General features: G+C 41.4%; 1 protein-coding gene across 2 annotated transcripts in view; it reads left to right on the forward strand.

Annotated features, from left to right (window-relative positions):
* ZNF516 (zinc finger protein 516) overlaps positions 1-14,304 on the forward strand; it is a 101,465-nt gene extending 87,161 nt beyond the window's left edge. For both annotated transcript variants that reach the window (XM_071456277.1, XM_071456285.1), the window contains exons 4-6: positions 3,757-3,861; positions 4,769-4,836; positions 11,333-14,304. In XM_071456277.1, coding sequence (XP_071312378.1) covers positions 3,757-3,861; positions 4,769-4,836; positions 11,333-11,392 — 233 coding nt within the window. In that variant the 3' untranslated portion in view covers positions 11,393-14,304. The remainder of the gene's footprint in view (positions 1-3,756; positions 3,862-4,768; positions 4,837-11,332) is intronic.
* The last annotated feature ends 1,220 nt before the right edge of the window (positions 14,305-15,524 follow it).

The following is a 15,524-nucleotide window of genomic DNA, read 5'->3' on the forward strand; positions in this document are numbered from 1 at the left end:
AGGAAGGAGCCAAGAATGTTAAGTCAGGTCTTGGTGGAAGGGCCTTTTGGAGGAGGCAGGAGGGCAGAACCTGCCTGACATAGGCCACGAGTGAGTTGCACCTTTCAGCCACCTCCATTGTCAGTTCTGCTCAGTCACTCCAAAGGTGGTGCTGCGTAGGGACCTGTTATTTATCAAGCACATCATTTCACAGGAGCTCAGGGCCTGCATGATGATTGCAACCAACATCAGGCTCCTGGGTTTTGTTAAGGAAGCAGAGGAAGACATGCTTAGTGTCTGAAACTACAGTTTCAGTGTTCCTTAGGGATTTTTTTGTCCAGTCGGCTTTGCTTTCGCCATCCCAGTGGGTTGTTGTCTAAAGTTCCTCCCTGCCCACTTCCTGCTCTAAGTACCAGTTAATTGTACCACCCTCAACTTGGGGTACCCTCGCGTGGGTGCTTTCCTTGATGTTATTTAATAGTACATTGTGTCAGCCTGCTCAGAGAAATCTTACTGATCCAGTGAGCTCCCAGCCACGTTAGGAGGGATAAGGGAAAAACAGTAAAAAGCTAGGAAATAGAAGATGACTAAGTGAAGGCAAGGACCAGAAAATTCATGACTTTCAGAACAAAGTAAAATAGGGGCAGGGTTTTTAAAGAGGTCTCTGTTTACCTGCCTTTTAAAAGAGGGATTTTATTGCCAAAATGTTTTTGCTGGGCAGTGATTTCTAGAGACGCTTTAACTGGAAGTTATTTAGTGCCCATCTCTGCTTTGAAACCTCTTCTTTCATTTCAAGTGTTTTACAGCAATCAAGTTTTCAGAATTTGAAACATCTTTTTTTTTTTAATGTAGCTTGTCTTGGTTTTATATACAACTTCCAGGTTGCTGATGTTTCTCCAAACCAGTTGGCATGACGGCTGTTTTTCATAGCACTCAAATAAAAAGCTGCTTGAGGCAAAAGGAATGAGATCCTACCAACTGCAAACAGAGGAGGGTAATTGAACTTCATCTGAAATAACATATGGCTCTAGATAGGCTGAGTCCTCTGAGTCAGTATGCATCATCCCATTTAGCTTTAATACTGTAATGTGAATATGGCAATTATGACATAAAGGACATCGAAAAATCTGGATTATGTATACTATTTGTCATGTTTTTTCCCCTCAGTTGCATATTCTCAATAGACTTTCCTTGGGGTTTTTGGTATATGATGTCATCTTGGATCACACTAGATTATTTTAGTGTGTGGTAGTACAGTGTTCAACTTCCTTTTGAGTGGCTGCATTTGTTTTTGGGATCCTTTCTTTGATGTTTGTGTTTGTTCCAGTGTGTCCTTGGAAGAGAGTTGTTGTGTGTACTGCTGTGATACAGCTGCACACATGAAGCTTGCTGTGCTAGGCTAGGTTTGTTTCACACTTCCCAGTCTTCCGAAAAGCCTGTGGAGAGAATCTAACTGTTACATTTAATAGAGGTTATTTATTTTATTCGTGCCATTTATATATTAGGAAAGGGTGGGTTATGGCAGTAGATGCACTCTTCAGGGCTCCTTTGAGACCAGCTTTGAGCATGGATTTCACAGGAGCTCCCATTCACACAGTGGTGTTCCTTTACCTGAATTATCGAACACCTATGACCTGTAGTCATCCACCCCCTTTTGTTCACCTAGAGGATAACCTGAGTGATGACTCATGCCCATGGCTCAAACTTCTGAACTATCAAAAGCCTTCTGGTGCTACCTGGGAAATGCAACAATGGCAAATACACCTGGAAGCAATCCATGTTTTTCCACCTGCTTATTGAATAACTCCCATAAAGTGAGTGTTAGGGAGGGGCTAGGTGGAAGTCTTAGCCCACTCATCCTTGGTGTTTGTACATTGGTTTACAAACAGCATGCTCAACCTTCCCTCATGGGTAGGAGAGGTGCTTCCATGAAGGCTGGTAGATCAGATTGGTGATGGCTGCTGAGATAAGTGTATTCCCCTTCAACAGAAGAAAACGTGGGTTACAGAGGGATTAAATGTCTTTACAGAGGTGTCAGAACCATGACCTGAGGAACCCAGCTCTCCTGGGCCTCACAAAGCTGCTCTGCCAGTCCCTGCCTGTCCTGCAGTCAGCCTGGCACTCCTGCAAAGGCCACAGCTGGTTCCTCCACACACTTCCCTCAGCTTTGCTTTCCAGCTTGCAGCTACAGTTCTGTGCAGTGAGGGGAGAAATGCTCGTAACAGCTCAGAAATCCGCCTTTAATCCTGCCTTCCTTACAAGGCAAACCTGTCCCATTACCATTCCGTAAGGTTCTCATTGATGTTTAGAACACCAACGTGATTTTTTAATTTTTTTTGATAGGTCGTTTTTTCCCTAGGGTCTTGTTTGTTTGTTTGTTTGTTTGGGGTTTTTTTTTGTGTGTGTACCTGATCTGGATTTTTCCCCAAATCATGATCTTGTATTTGACAATCAGAAACTTAATTTTGTGAGTGAGTATTCAGGTGCATTATGCAGACTGTGCTGCCATCTGCAGGAGGTGCTATTATAAAAGAAGAAAACAATCTGTGAGTGGGGTGTTTGTTTGAAGGTTTTTTTGCAGCAAGAGATTTCTTTGCAGTATATGGTCTGGTGAAAACCATCCCAGGATGCTTGGCGTCATACCAGCAGAGTTAAATGGCAGCTGTCTTCTTCTCCATTCATTTTCAGATGCAGCATCCATATTTTGGATTAATCTCGTGGCATCTTGCAGTTGATTTTTCAGTTGTGTGGAGGTTTTTTGTTGCCATTTTTTGGTCTCAATTTTATTCTTTTTAAATTCTGTGACTGGGAGGAGGGGGGGAATATGAAAGAAAAGCTGAAACTTCACTTCTGTTGACATCCCTCTCGAATTTCTTTAAAAGCCAAAGTATTCCAGTGGCAAATGGAAACATCAACTCTTTTCTTCCAAAGAGGGTATTTTACCAAAATAGAAAAGATGATGTTCAAACATTTTTTTAAAATAATAAAAAAGCCCAATAAAAGTCAAATGTGTCTTTTTTGATCAGCAGCAAAAAGACAAAGACCAGCCCTTTAAGTCAGATGCTGTAAACTGACCTTTGGAGAAAAAGGAGAGGTTTGAGCGGTTTTCCACAAATGCTAATGGCCTAGAAAACATGTTTACCCAGGGCTGGGGGAAGGCTGCTGTGCTGCTACCAGCTCAAAATGTCCGGAATGACACTTTCATTCACAGATGTCTTTCGTCTGTGCCTCAGAGGTCCGGGGTCAGAGCAGCACCGGCAGGCAGGTAGGCAGGGGCGAAAGGTTTGATCAGTCTGCGATGGCTGCGCTCGCTCTGCATTTGTCTCTGAGGTATTGCCGCCTGGGGGGGACAGTCGGGCTCTGGTCCTACTCACTTCCTATTATCCATGTGACTTGTCTCCGCCACGCTGGAGTCACTTTGATTTGCCTGATGTACTGCTTGACAAAGCTGGGTGATGGCTGAGAAGTGGATCCAGCTGCTCTGAAAAGCGCACACCTGACATGCCAGTCCTGGTGCGGGCACATCATGGGGAGCATTTTTTAATTCAATGTAATTTATGCATTCTTGCAGTCCTGTGTGTGCCTGGCCTGTCAGCCAGTGCCTAGATGAAGGCTGACAGTTGTCATCCAGGGCCTGAAGGTAGCCTCACATAATGACACATTAGACATACTAATGATGTTTTCTTCTGGCATAATGTTTTCTTCTCAACTTTCCTCTCTCCTCTCCCCCCCCACTCCCGCTCCCCCCCCCCTTCCCTCCCTCTCTCCTGACTACAGGGATGCTCAGGACACAAACACGCCAAGGAGACTGTGTCTGCAGAGAATGTGGAAAATGCTTTACCCAACCCAGCCACCTCAGGACTCATCAGAGGTCCCACACAGGTATCTTTTCACACTCGCTATTGCTTTCTCCATTTCCCACTTGCCTGCTTTCAGATTCAGCTAACAAAATGCCAAGAATTACATTTCACGTACCATGTTAGCCTAAGTAATTCCCGTACCTAAATCTAATAGACATGTTTTTTATTTTTATGACTGTTGCTCTTGTTCTCCAAATACTGCTTACCTGATCCCTGGCCGAACTCCATAAAATTGCAATGCATTTAAGATAAGTCTGTTTGCAAGTGTTTTATTTTAATTAGAGAGTAGGGTACTCAGAAATGAATATGCTAATGAATTCTGTTGCCACCAGCACAAATTGAAATCAAAGTACCCCTTTCAGCACAACATAAGGCTTTGTTTTGCCTCATCGTTGCTGTTGACAGGAACATTTTTGTGGAAAACGAGATTTTCCTTCAGACTGGTCAGCCCTAAAATGGGAAATCCCTGCCAGCCTTTTTTAACCTGCCACAGTCTGTGGTTCAGGCTGGAGGACACTGAAGCCACCACTGTCGTGAGCCCTCCTGAGCATTGCATGAGACAGTGAGAGTAGCAGGTTCCTCCTCAAAAGTGTGAATGATGCATACATAAGCCAGTCTGATGCAAAATGACAGAAGCCAAATGGTAAGTAATGCAAGAAGAGGGTCCCTTTACACATACACTGATAATTAATGTTGTCAGTGATTGCTTTCTTCAGCGCTGAAGTCTGAATTAAAAAGGGCAGTGGCCCTAGGCTGCCATTAGCACACTCTCTTACAGTAAGTGTTACGGTAAATTGGTATTTTCCGGCCACAGGCTAGGAGCTGGTGTCTTTTTTTGAACGTGGTTAATCTGTAATGGTCTCAAATAATGTACACACACTAACGAAGCTTGAATGTTCATCTGTTAACAAGCCCCCTTGTTCCCACAGTGGTGTTCGAGTCTAATGGACTCCGAGGTACTGAAGTTCACACCACCTCCGCAGATGCCCCAAAACAAGTATGTTTTACAGTTAATTGGGTGTTTGGTTTTTAATGTGGTAGCTGGGAAAAAATTGCACAGTGATACTCATCACTAAAGCACTGACTGTTTTATAACGTATATAAATAATAATGGTATTGCTTAATTTTTAGCTCTTAAATTTTTAAAGCATTTTATCAGGATCTGATATATAGAGAGTCAGTTAATTTTAAAGCAGGTAGTTAGTGTTTAAATAAACATGTTACTGGCTTACTTGGGGACTGGATGGGATGGATAACTGTAATGTGCACTGACATGTAATAGTGAGATAGCACATAAAGGATTCCTGGGAATTTGCTTGTACAATTAACACGTTTTCTGCTGCAACAAGACAACTAACGTTTAGTCTGTATTTTTCTGAAGAGTATTTGCACCCTGATACCCAGTATTTGACTTTGAAAGCTCTCACCCACCAGTTTCCATGGACTCTGCTAGTGTGCTTTCCTGTTTCTAGTATACAGTTTCCTGTCTTAACAAACACTTCTCAGAGCTCTGAATTATACCTGACAAAGCTGTTATATAGAAAATCATTAAACTGAAAAATCCTTAAACTGAAACACAACTTGTTTTGTGCATCTTACGTTGGAGAATAGTCATAACCTGTACCTTTCCATTCCATTTGCAGCTTGGCAGGTTTGTTTCAGAGCACACCTTCTCATGGGCACTTCCCTTCCATTGTGAAACTGCTTCCAGCATCACTCACTTTTCCTTTCATCCTCATTCTTAGTTTAATTTTCACTATAGCAGCCCCTGTCCTCCTGTCTCTTACTAAACTGTTGCAGATGTTTTTAGCCATGCTTAGAGAATGCATCTCATACTACCCCCAACATTATGAAATTCAGGAACTGGTTTCTACTTCTTGAGTAAACATTCTTACTGGGCACCACTGCACTGCCTAGTTCATGTGCTGCACCCTTCACGAAGACTCTTGGCACCTCCTCTGTGCCCTTGCATCTTTCTGGCCCAAAGGCTGCATGGAGAACCCAGCCTCTGTCGCAGGACTGTCTGGATTGACACCAAGCCATAGGAGTGGCCAGCAATTCTCATAAAGTTTCCAAGATGGCATAGCACCCCAGTTGTTGTTGTGGGCAATGTTTGCTATGCTTTTGTGGGACAGTAGCTGCAAAGTTATGTTGCAGTGTCCCCCTTATGATGCTTATCTGATAAAACTGTGCAAGGACACAACTTTGAGTAACAGACATAGACACAGTCAGTGTAACAGAGTGAAACACTGCGGCGCTGCCAACTCACTCAGCTAGTCTTTGGTTCTCATCAGTTTAGTAACACAGATTTAGTAAACCTAAGCATCTTGTAAAACGCTCTTTCATCTTTTCATGCTCATGGTTTTCTCTCCTCATGTGTAGTTGAGATCACATTCTGAAGGCATCTGGGCTTTCTTCTAGAAGACAATATAAGGTCAAAGTTGGAAAAACATTTCCAAAAAATTCTGGAATGGCTGTATATATCCAAAAAGAAACGTGGCATCTCAGACCACACCTGGGCTCTCTTTGTAATTTGGGTTATATTACTGCACAATTGATTGACTCATAATCTTGTCTTTGTAAACTATTGTCATGCCAGAATTTATTGACTAACTTCTTCCATGGCGAAGGTGGCTTGCTCTATCTGCCAGTCTGCCTTCGAAGCATTTGATGAAATTACAGCATCTCTCAGTACAGCAGAGCACTGAGTAGGGGTTACCTTCTCCAATGGCTTCATCTCGTGCCAGTCAGTATTTCTTCCACAGAAGATGCGGTGTCATCACTCCTGCAGGAGATGGTTCCCTTTCTTTTGTCTTGTTTGCTCCTCGGTACCAACCTTTGTCTCAATTTGTCAGCGTCTGTGTCGGGGGAGTTATTCAGTTGTCTGCTGTTTCGCTGGCTCTCGTGGCAGGCAGGCATTGTGCTGCCCCAGCAGACTCCACCTGCACAGTCCCTGGGCGTTACAGAGGGAATGCTCTCATTTCCACAGGCAGCTGTGGGGGCCTTTAGAAGCACAGAAATGAGCTCTCAGTGAGAACGGTGCCTGCAGCATTCCGTTAACATTACCATTTCCCACTTCAGACGTTGTCACTCCATGTCTTCATTTCATTTCTTAATTGGGGACAGATCTATTCATGAGAGTTTAGGGTGTAAAGTCAGTTCAAGTTACAGAAGTGCCGTGCACATGCTCCGAGCAAGAAACAATAGTTACCTATATGGTAGTTTGAGAAGGGAAGAGGGGGCTTTTTTGATGTCAAGTGGAAATGATTCACTTTACATAATGTTTCCACCTCACAGGTAAAATAGCTTCCCCTGAGTAGTCTGCTAAAGAATAAAAATATTAACATTAGTATTTCACGGTTCCGCCATTCCCTTCTGTAGTCAGCCAGATCAACTCTAAAGGTTTCCTTCAGGAAACAATGTTAGGTAGGGCTTTTAAAATCTCCCAGCATGGTAGCTTACAGCAGTGCTACGTTGAATAGCAGTTTTATCACAGAATAATTCTAATTCTGCGTTAAAAATAGGTCCTACAGCCAGGCTTTTTCAAAAATGAACCAGCTAAATCTATATTTAGGTGTCTAAATAAGATCCCTGTTTTAGGGTAGTGAATCACCAACAGGAGGTGCAGGTGTTCAGCATCCGTGAAAAGAAGGTTACCTATTGGTATGTGTAAAAAAAAGATCAAACACACAGTTTTGCTACTATTAGCACTGGGCTGTGTTTCATGCTTTATTATCAGCACCAATGAAATATAAATGAAATGTAGGAAATAAGATGTTCATTCATAACATTATTTATTGTGGTTTCTTATTTCTACCTGAATGCTTTAAACAAAAAACCCAACCAAATGACATTTTTACATAAAATTAATTTCCCATGAACTTTGGAATATTTCCTACTCTTCTTTTTCTAAAGGACAAAAAATGCTCATTACATACCCCAAGTCAATACAATCTGTGCTAAGTCACATAGATTTTCTTGAAAAGCTGCCATATTAAACATATTGAATATTCTGAATATTTTTATAAATGCTAAATATCCCAGTATTATAATTAAACTTGCTTATCCACAATGAATATGTATCTTAATTTGGAATACTCTCAAGCAACATCCAGAGACACGATTTAGCAGGCATGGATTCGGGGAGTACACTCCCATTGCATGTACATGGCAAGACAAAAGCTGGCTCCCCTTCAGAAGGGGCCCTGCAACCACGTGTGTGTCTCAAAGCAAGGCTCTCCTAAAGCGTGGGGTCATTTCAGAGGCACTGCCTGATGCTGCAGCCAGAAGCCCAATTCCCAGAGGTACAGGAGTCAGTCTGGAGCCTGCTTTTTCACCGTGGTGACAGCAGTGGTGGCAGTTTCTAACGCGTACGCTGTGCGTTTTGACTCCTTCTGCGTTTTTAAAGCCGTATAAAAAACTGGCCCGCTTTAGGAATGTAGTTTATGCTCTATCAGTGTCAATCAATACTCTCTAAAAATTTTAAGGGATAAGAAATAGGGTTTTCAAAAGGCCTGATTTCCTGGTTAGCAATGAGGGAGAGCGCTCTCTAATTGAGTGTATATGTACGTGAACCATATTTGCAGCACTGGAGGCAGAGACACCAAGTTCTCCATCTTCTGTGTGAGTGAAACAAGGAAAATCCCCAAAACTCCAACCTGTGTCCTTTCCAGAAAAAACAGTTCTTATTTACAGAAAATCAATTAGAAGCTGCAGCCCAGGGAAAAAATCCAAACTGTTTTTGGATATCCTGAAATCTCTGGCTGAAGCTTTCCCCATGCCAGAAGGCTGTGATCGGCCTTTTTTGTGAAACAGCTCTGGACACCCCAGATTTTGGGCCTCATTCACTGAAAAGACAGGTGTGCAGTAGGTCCTGTACCTACTGTGTGACCCTTCATTAACAGCTCCATAAACCTTTATTTTCTCCACTATAAGTATTTAAAAATATTTCTTGCAGCATTCAGTACTTGAAATCATGTAAATATGAATAGCCTGAGCTTGGGGGATAGAAAGATGGGAAAGAGCCATCAAGAAAACACTATATACATGTCTATATGTGTGTTGTAAAGGAGCTCGAGGGAAAAGCTGGGGACATCTGTTACCTGTAATGTTTTTATAGTCCAGCAACACTATGGCTCTGCTTGTCCTAAAGCAACTTTACAGAGAAAGGGAAGAGGCAAAAAAACATAACCCAGATTAAAAAGTTATTTAAACTATTGGTTTCTGAGTTTGGCTGGTTTGGGTTTTCTTGCACTCAAAATTCTAGTACTGTCTGTGAGAAGTCCTATTTATGACATTTGTTCATATGAAATGTCTTGCCTCAGTTCCTTGCAGAGTTTCTTCCAAAGATCATGATTAATAGTTCAGTCCTCATTATTGCAAATGTTATTTTTAAATAGTTATTCTGAGAACAAGAATTCCATTAATCAAAATAATAGATAATGAACAAATAAATGGCAACCTAATTTGTCTCGTTCATACATATGGAGATTATAATGCAAACAATCAAGGAACCATGGAGGCTGCTGTACTGGCATCTGAGTAATATGCATGTGCTGTACGTCTGTTACTTTATGAGCATTAGAGACAGGATTTGGAGCTCTAGTTCTTGTCCCAACACTTGTCCCTTGCTAGCAAACTGCAGTGGTATCTGTGCTCCTTGCAGTTTACTTCAGTGTCATGCAGTGATCGTCTCCAGCATATTAACATGCACACACACTGGGTTTTTCCCATTAACTGGGGAAAAGCCCTGGAAGTTGCTATGAGAGCAGCTTTTGCCATGGAAGCTGTAGGTTTCATGTAAAGATCTGCTGCTTTTCACTGAAAGTGAAGAAAGCCTAGTTTTTAAAATGGAAAAAAAAAATTATTTCAGGAACAATTCAATCCAGCTCTGTATCAGCTGGTTCAAAATGTGACCGTACCTTGGGAGGGTGTGAGTACAGGTGGGTGAGCTCCTGGGTGATTTTGGCACACGTGAAGCTCAGGTTCTGTTCGCCAGTGAAACTGGGAGCACAGCTGTGCCTGAGAGGGACCCAGCCGCACAGCATCTCCAGCCCCTCTGCACTGTCCTTGCAGGTGTGGGGAGGATGGATTGTCCTTCTCCTGGATTCCTTGTGCTGTGTGGTCCATGACATGCAGGGCATGCCTTCACCACCTCACAGGCCATCCATCCCAGAAGAGGGCCCCTAATTAGACCCCTTTTCCAGCTTCTGCCCAGGGAGAGTGGGGCAAGGGGCCTGCCATCCCTCCCTTTCCCTTCCCTCCGTCCTCCCCAGCCCTGTGAAGCTCTGCTGTGCTCCCCTGTGTACGTGGAGCCGGTTCGATGCGAGGCGTTCCAGTGATGAATGCCTCCTCCTGGAATTGTGGCTGTGTCTCTCAGGCATGATGCAGCCGCGCAAAAATGTAAAGCATCTTTCTTAGTTTACTGCGGGAAATTCAGCATCCAACTAAGGAAGTTTTATCACATCTCTCATTCAGTTACTGTTTCCTACATTTCAAATATACTGCAGTCTGTACAGCAGCTTTTTTTTTCTTTAATTTTGTTGCAAATCTTTCCGACTTAAAACCAAACTTTGACTGGTAAATGTCATGAATCTCGGGCCAGGTTTAATTAGGAATTTTCTAAATCTATTAACAAAAGAGATGCACTTAATACATTATGTCAACCAGAGCTGGGCTTTCTTTAGCTATTTCGAGGGCTGCCATAGGCACAGCTTGAAACTTGCTTGGATTTTACATGGGTGCTGTATTTTATGTTGCATTAATTTAAAATGGTCTGTTTCACTTCATCAAGACTTTAGCTTAAGGATAATGCATTTATGTAAGATTAATCTTGCCATGTTGTTTTAGGATCAGGATTGTAAACTGCATTGTTCCGACAGTGATGTTCTAAATGTCATTTTAAAGCTTTTCTTGGGAGCTGCAGGCTCCCACTTATTCATGATGTTATCTTTATTTTACTTGATTTTAGAATATCCCTGCTTTTTTTTTTTTTCAAAGTGGTAATTATTAATGAAAATTGTCTAAGAAAATAAAAGGAAGATGACAAAGGGGGAAAAAAGCTGCCTTAGCATTTGACAGACCTGCACAAGAATTCAGTTTTTCTTCATTTAGCTGCCTCTGTGACCTCAAACTTCAGCCTTTTTAAAACGCTGATCTAGTTATGAATCCCTTTTGGCTAGCACATAATTTCCACTTTTTGGAGGCCACTTTTTTCCCTTCTTGTTCTCAGCCTTCTCTGAGCTGCTCCGCCAGGTCCTGTTACTTCTTGTTCTAGTCCATCTTTATGTAGGACTTTATATGGGCCTGAACATGCTTTGCTCTTGGTGGAGATGCTTTTAAAAAAACAAACCCTACAGTGTTCTCACGTGGTTGGTCAAGATGAAAGTACATGATGCTAATAAAGGGTAACGAATGCCGGCAGAACTTGCCGGAGGGTCGTGCCTGGGAGCAGGGCTGAGAATGAGCTTTTCCCCGTGTTGTCCTTCTTGCAGGGCAGAGACCACGGCAGCGCAGAGCTCACCCACATGCTGCATCTCCGGAAGGGAACCTAGATCCCGGGTGGAGGAGCCCCGGCAGCCCCCGCGCTCCAGAGCATCCCCTGCCAGCCAGGGCCGCACCCAGAGCGGCTGCGCCGGGCTGGGAGCAGGCTCTGCCAGGAGGGGGGTGCCCCCGTGCTGTTAATCATCCTTAAACAAATGAAGATGCTACACAAGATATATATAAATTGACGTACTAATCAGTCCCATGGTTCCTTATTTCCTTTATAATAAACAGCGGAGTTGGCAAGCACTGTGGCGGCACAAGGCATCTATATTAATCAAGAGAAGTTTGAGACACTGGAAAAATTAAACTTTATGTGATTTGGACAGCATGAAGAAGTTAAGCACTGTAACAAAAACCTCCCTGATGCTCACAATGACTATTTGATACATTTGAAAAACAGCAGTGGATTCGAGGGCTGGAGAAGTATTAATTAATGAAACTGCCACTGCCTGTCATGCTGAAAAGCAAATTAAAAAAAGCAAAACAACAACAGTGAAAGGAAGAATGGGGGGTGCAGGGAAAAGGTGGCATTTGGTGCTGAGAAACCAATGCTTGATGAAGGATTAAAGGGACTAAAGAGAAAGACCATCATTCTGCAATGGTTTGTTTCATTACAGTTTGGGGACCACTTGCATTTCTAGTGCTCTCGCTCTTGACTGCGCACCATTAATAGTATGTGAATATGGAAATTGAAACACTTCCCGAGAAAAGCTTCTATTCTGCTTTGGAAAAGAAAAGCTAGTTGAACACTAAGAAAAAAAACAGGCTTCTGTGTTTTACTCTCAGGACCTTTTTTTTGTAACAGGGCTACTTTCTTCAACCTGGTCACAAAGGAAGTCTTCACTTAATGAAAAAATAAAAAGGAGAAAATAAACATTCAGCTGTCTAACACCGCTGATCTGTCTGTTTGGAAGAGAAAAGGTGTCACTGAATGGATTCAGGCAGCCCTGGGGCCATAAGGTGCTCTCTGCTCCTGCCTTTGGTTCAGCAGACCAGCTGCTGCTCCTCCTTGGGCCCACTGATGTTCTGGAAAGAGGAGGAACTTCTTTTGTGGTGGCAGGTTTATGTTCATATAAATGTGTCATGTCTTGTACTTGGTGATCACTGGTGGTGTTAGAAAAAAAAAAAGAAAAAAAAAGCTTTATATACCTCTTCTACAGTAACTCTTTAACTGCAAGTTTTCAAGGTGGGGTTGTGGCACATAACAGGTTGTTAAACCATACAGTGAAAGCAATTAAAAATGTATTCCACAGATATAAATATTTTCTTTTCTTATTGCTGTGACACTATGTGTGATGGTAATATTTCTGAAAGTTTCAGATTTTGCACATATAATTTTATGCATTATCAAAAGTTACTGCTGCCTTGAAAGAAAATGTTCTGTGAAAATTTTTGCAAAAGCTTTACTAGTTTGTTTGTTTTTTTTTAAATTGTAACATTTTGTAAAGGCAGGAAATGGAGTTAAAAAAACAACTAGCATGCTAAATATATTTTTCAAAAAAGCAATAATTTTACATGTACAGAAATGATGCTAACCTTTAATACAGGTGAGACCACAGTTTACTTAATACAGTAATGGAATAGTGCTGTTTTTGTAGAATGGGCTTCTGACAAAAGATTTGTTAAAAAAAAAAAGTAGAAAAAAACTTTAAAACGTGATCTTTCTGTTCTAACAGTTCTGTTCTAACAGGTGGGCGGGCAGGGGTTGCTTTTTAAAAAAAATCTAGTCAGCAATTTGGGCTGGATACTACTTGTTACTTGTTTTGAATTACTTGACAGTTTTTGTTACTTTGCAACACTTGCAACAATGCAAATTAACTTTCTTACTTATTTTTTTTAAACTAGATTTTCCTTATGCTATTACATAAGATGTAAACCAGAGTTCTCTGTAAGTCCCGGTGTAGTTAGGAATGTCTGTGCAAGTACTTAAAAGTGATTGTAATTAACTGTTCTGTGAAGTTATTTTGAGGGAGGTCGCATAGACACATTCCATTGTACACCAAAAAAAAAAAAAAAAAAAAAAGAAAAAAAGAAAAGAAAAAGTTAAATGTTTTGCTGTGTTGCTTAATGATTATCATTTTGGGTTTGCACTAGCTTTCTCTTTGTTTTTGATTTTTTTTTAAATTTCTTTTTTTTTATTTTGTTGCTTTTCTGAGTCATTTTTCATGAGAGAAAGTAATGGTGACAGTTCAGGAATGCAAAAAAGCTAGTTGCTTAACCTGTTTGTTTGTGGTTTAGTTATTAAAAACTCTTCTATACCCAAAATGGCACAGAAGTGTAGTGTACATTTGTAAATTCTCTCTTTTTCTAAATTTTATTTTTTGGCAAGCTGAACTAGAAAATCTGAGTTAATATTTAGAGCCAAAATCTTCTTTCTGGAATTTTCTTCCCGAATTCTTGCCAGAGAAGCTAGTGCTGTCACTGCCATTGCCAGGGTACTAATCAGCAAAGTTTACAATCATAATTTAGCTTCATGAAGAACAACAGTAGGGAAAATCAGTTTAAATAATTATATGCTGTGTATGGCACAGAAGTGAGATTTTCACTTAATTAAACAAGAAATAAGAGTGGGTGGGGGAAAACCAACCTTAAGGACCATCTGGTTTTGAAAGTGAATCCCACGATTTCTGGGGTTTTTTTCTTTATCATTGTATTGTATTGATTTGTTATTTTAGTTAGACCATAGTATTTAAAATGAGTTGTGTTCTTATTTATTTAGTCAAATGGGCTTTGATCAGCTCTTTTAAGCAACGTGATAAGTTTTTTTGGCATGACACACTCCTGTAAAGCCCTTTTATGACTGTTACAGGGACTTTCTACTACCTCTACCAATCTACTGTTTCTTCTTCTTAACAGGTTTTTATGGTGTTGCAAGCCTAATGTAACTTAGACAATAAAGGGTTTGATTATCTACACTGCAGATTCTCAGTGTATCTGCCATCTCTCTCTCTCTCTCTCTCTCTCTCTCTCTCTCTCTCCCTCTCTCTCTGGTTTGTGTGTGGTTTATTCTAGCTAAAGTGTAGGAGATCTCTTTTATTATAGCTGAAGTGAAAGACCACCAGAGTATTTTTGTATCCTGAATGTTGTACACTGACCAAAAGTCCAGCTTGGAGAAACTTTATCCACAGGGCTAATCAGCTACATTGCCACCATGCTGCATTCTTGAAATTCCTTCTGTCAGAAATGCTGTCTATAAATGGGTGCATTCTATAAAGAGTTAAGCCAGATGGAAAGCCAAGAGAGTTTTCAGGTTTGTTTTTTAAAACCTCTTAAAAGTCCTTAGTGATAAACCTTAGCATAAATTGCTGCCTCTGTCCTATCAAAGACTGAGCTTTAATGAAAACAACTGAGTGTTATCCTTTAGAAAACAGCATATACTGGTAGGTGCAAAAAGTGGTTTGCTGTTGACTGTAGGATACAAATTTCTCACTAGGGGGATTTCCAGGCACTGATATCCTGCAGGTTTCATGGTAATCCCTGTAAATGCGTTGCTTTGGGAAACTGTGTGGTGTTGTTTAGCCTACTGGAGGCATCAGAGCGTGTGTGATGTTTAGAGCCAACAAAACAACAAAATCCTGTTATTCTAGTGGGAGTGCATCCCTCCTGTTTATTCCTCCTCACACCTATAGAGTTTCTGACCAGGCCTGTGCTTGGTTTTGTTCTTCCTTGCCATATTCCCATGCTGGGCTACCTCAAGTGTATCTCAGCAGCTCCACCAGCACTGCTGGAATTCATTGACGTAGGTGGGGATTTGTCCTTGAAAAACTGATCTGTCACAAGGCCTGGAACAAAGCAAGGGGTAACTTCTTCATTAGATTCTTAATACTTAAAATACGTTGGATTACTGGGGGAAAGGTTGCATTTTATGACAAGTCAAATTTCCCAGCCTCCCTGCAAGCCACTATTTTTAAGCCAGCAGTTCTGTGCAAAGCACCAGAATGCAGAGCCTTCTCCACCTGCGCTCTCTCCTTTCTCTTCTGCTGTTTTTGAGGACCCCACACTTCAGGACAGTCCAATGTTCAGAGACAGAGCCCAAGTGGATTCACTGAGAGCTCACAGGTAAGGAACACCAGCCACTCCCACTGCTTAGAGCGTAACACAAATGAAATGGAGTTTGTTGATACATAAAAAACGTTTCAC

The sequence above is a fragment of the Agelaius tricolor genome, unplaced genomic scaffold (genome assembly GCF_023055355.1).
Source record: "Agelaius tricolor isolate 1412-34295 unplaced genomic scaffold, bAgeTri1.0.p SCAF_2, whole genome shotgun sequence".
NCBI lineage: Eukaryota > Metazoa > Chordata > Aves > Passeriformes > Icteridae > Agelaius > Agelaius tricolor.